Here is a 2,726-nt window from a genome sequence, read left to right as displayed (position 1 = left end):
CGCCAACCGTGCTCTTGTAATTCGTATTTCTATCTTGGAGAATGCATTCAACCTTGAACGTGATAATTGCTAGAAATTATAAATGTACTAGGGGTCGAGACCTTGCGACCTGCCTGATACCAGGCCACCTGCCTCTGCGCTAGTACATGGTTTGTTATAAATTTGCATTTTAAATTTATCTAAAAAAATGAATTCAAATTTTGATTGTGAATTTCACCCTCTTTTTTGGTATTTCGTGGTTACTATGGTAACCAAATTTTTCGCCCCTCCTCGGTAAAAACTATGTGTTCGATAGGCAAAACGTTGATCCTCACTCGTTTCACTGCCCTCCATGAATCTGAGAATGAAGATGAGGAGGACGCATATGTGAAGGGAGCTAGAAATGGAGGCCGGCTTACAGCTACACGATGGTTAATTTGTATACGATGATGGGTGTTATTTGCTTGCCTTGTGCAAGCCTAGGGTATATATTGTGTCTTCATAAGCTGCGATTTAATATTTTTTCTTCTTTGAACATAATACATATGTAGACACTCATATATACACATATACACCCATCCCTAGAATGCACACATGCACACCCTATCTTTGTGAACATCTTTGAGAGACTGAGCCGACACATCATCTTGAGATTGCCGAAGTCGCTATGGTGTTAAGTTTAAGACTTGAACTCTGATGGACGGGGATACCACTGTTCTTCTAACTATCCAACCACAGATTAGTTCGTGACGATCAACAATTAATGTTCCATTTTCTTATGGTAGCAATGTATTTTCTTTCCCCCTTTTCTCTTCTCTTTGCCATTTTCATATAATATTATATATATATATATATATATATATATATATATATATATATATATAGGTAAATTAACTGGGGCACCTAGGTGCTTGGGCATATATATAATCTTGTCTCCCTTTTCTATTTTCGAAGAAAGCCTTTTTATATAATATGTAATTTTTTCTCAACAAATACACTCAATTTTCTTTTCTGTTTATTTTCCATTCCTTCTTTCTTGTTGTGTTTTTCTTTTTTTTTCATTTCTATGTTATTTTTTTGGATTCTTACCATTTTCCCACATATTTTTGTTTGAGGGAAGTATAAATAATTTATTGAAAAGTACAAAAATATTTTTTAATGTATGAACATTTTTCTAAAACTGCAAAAGAAAATTTTAAAGACGTGGGCACTTGTAAAATTATATGAATGATTCTTAAATACATGAACACTTTTTAAAACCTACATTGATTTTTTGCAAGAACTGTGAAAACCTTTTAAACCTGCCAGACTAGAAATTCTGTTTCTTTTTATGGGGAATAGTTATATTTCATATCATAAGAAAACCAATTGTCACATGACAAGAAACAGAACAGTTGTCCAACTAGAAAATCAAAAGGAACTGCACACAACCTGAAACAGAGAGGAAAATCCAGAGGCTACAGGAGACGTTGATTACAAAAGGTACAGGACTATGCACATTTTTTTTTTGACAGTTATGCAGTATGCACATGACAGATTAGCTTTGCCTCCAAAAAAGGAAAAGAAAAAACATGACAAACTAGCTTGTACGTATAGCTAGCACGTACTCCCTTCATCCGAAAATGCTTGTCCTAAGCTTATTCCTCAAATGAATGTATCTCGCACTAATTTGGTGTTAAATACATCTATTTAAGGGACAAGTTTTTTCGAACGGAGTGAATATTAGTAGACTAGTAGTAGTACATGACTTGAAACGAGAAATCGGATTCTTATAACTATGCTATTACATTTACATACCGCCAGCCATCATGGCCTTGAATTCATGGAAGTCGACGCGGCCATCGCTGTCCCGGTCATGCGCGGCGATCATGTCGCGCACCCGCGCCATGCACGCCGCCTCCGGCAACCCCATCCACGCCAGGACGGCCTGCAGCTCCGCCGCGGAGATGTATCCGTCGCCGTTCTCGTCGAACACGGCGAAGGCCTCCCTCGTCTCCGCCTCCTCGCCCTCCTCGCCTCCGCCGGCGAGCTCGGCGTGGAGCGCCTCGAAGTCCGCGAACCGCAGGCCGGGCATGCCGGGTGCGACGTAGGCGGCGACGAGCCCGTCCGCCTGCGCGCCCAGCCCCAGGCGCCCCAGCGCGCCCGAGAGCTCAGCGGCGGTGATGACGCCGTCGCCATCGTGGTCGAAGAGGTCGAACACGCGCCGCACCTGCAGCCTCCGGTGGCGCTGCTGCTGGTGGTTCGGTTGCCGCGGCGCCGTGAATATTGTGTGCTAGTGCTATACTCCCTCCGGTCTTTTTTAGTTTGCATATAAGATTTATCCGAGTCAAGCCTCGCAAACTTTGATCAATTTTATGGAAAAAAATACCAACATTCGCAATGTGAAATCAATACCAATAGATGCGTCATGAGTATGTAGGAAGAAGCTTGTAAAGGTAGTATTTGTTTGCTTGTTAGAGCGAATGAAGTTGCTAGGGGGTGTATATATAAGCCAAATGGGCAACGATCGAGCTGTTTAGTTTACACTTGGAGTGTCGTGTCGTTGCCAATTGCCGTTGTCAAATGAAAAGGATAGACACTGCAGAAAACGACTTGACGAAATAAGATGGGCTCCTATACCCTATGTCAACCTTGTAGTCTTGAAAGACCATCGTTTCTTATTCCAGGACCAAAAAGTGAGCCGGTCATTGGATTGTTTATATGCACCACGCGTTGTTACGTACTACTTGCTTGTTGTATACGCCAGC

The 2,726-nt window shown here is 41.7% G+C and overlaps 1 protein-coding gene across 1 annotated transcript; it reads right to left on the bottom strand.

Annotated features, from left to right (window-relative positions):
* Positions 1 to 1,535: 1,535 nt before the first annotated feature.
* On the bottom strand, positions 1,536 to 2,353 carry LOC123120842 (probable calcium-binding protein CML21). The gene is made up of 2 exons (XM_044540829.1): positions 2,348 to 2,353; positions 1,536 to 2,251 (listed from the first exon to the last, which is right to left on the bottom strand). The coding sequence occupies exons 1-2, from the start codon at positions 2,351 to 2,353 to the stop codon at positions 1,769 to 1,771; spliced, it is 489 nt and encodes a 162-aa protein (XP_044396764.1). The 3' UTR covers positions 1,536 to 1,768.
* Positions 2,354 to 2,726: the final 373 nt, after the last annotated feature.

Source organism: Triticum aestivum, chromosome 5D, assembly GCF_018294505.1.
Source record: "Triticum aestivum cultivar Chinese Spring chromosome 5D, IWGSC CS RefSeq v2.1, whole genome shotgun sequence".
NCBI classification, from domain to species: Eukaryota; Viridiplantae; Streptophyta; class Magnoliopsida; order Poales; family Poaceae; genus Triticum; species Triticum aestivum.
Note: the sequence above shows the minus strand (reverse complement) of the source record. Positions and strands in the feature narration are given on the sequence as shown.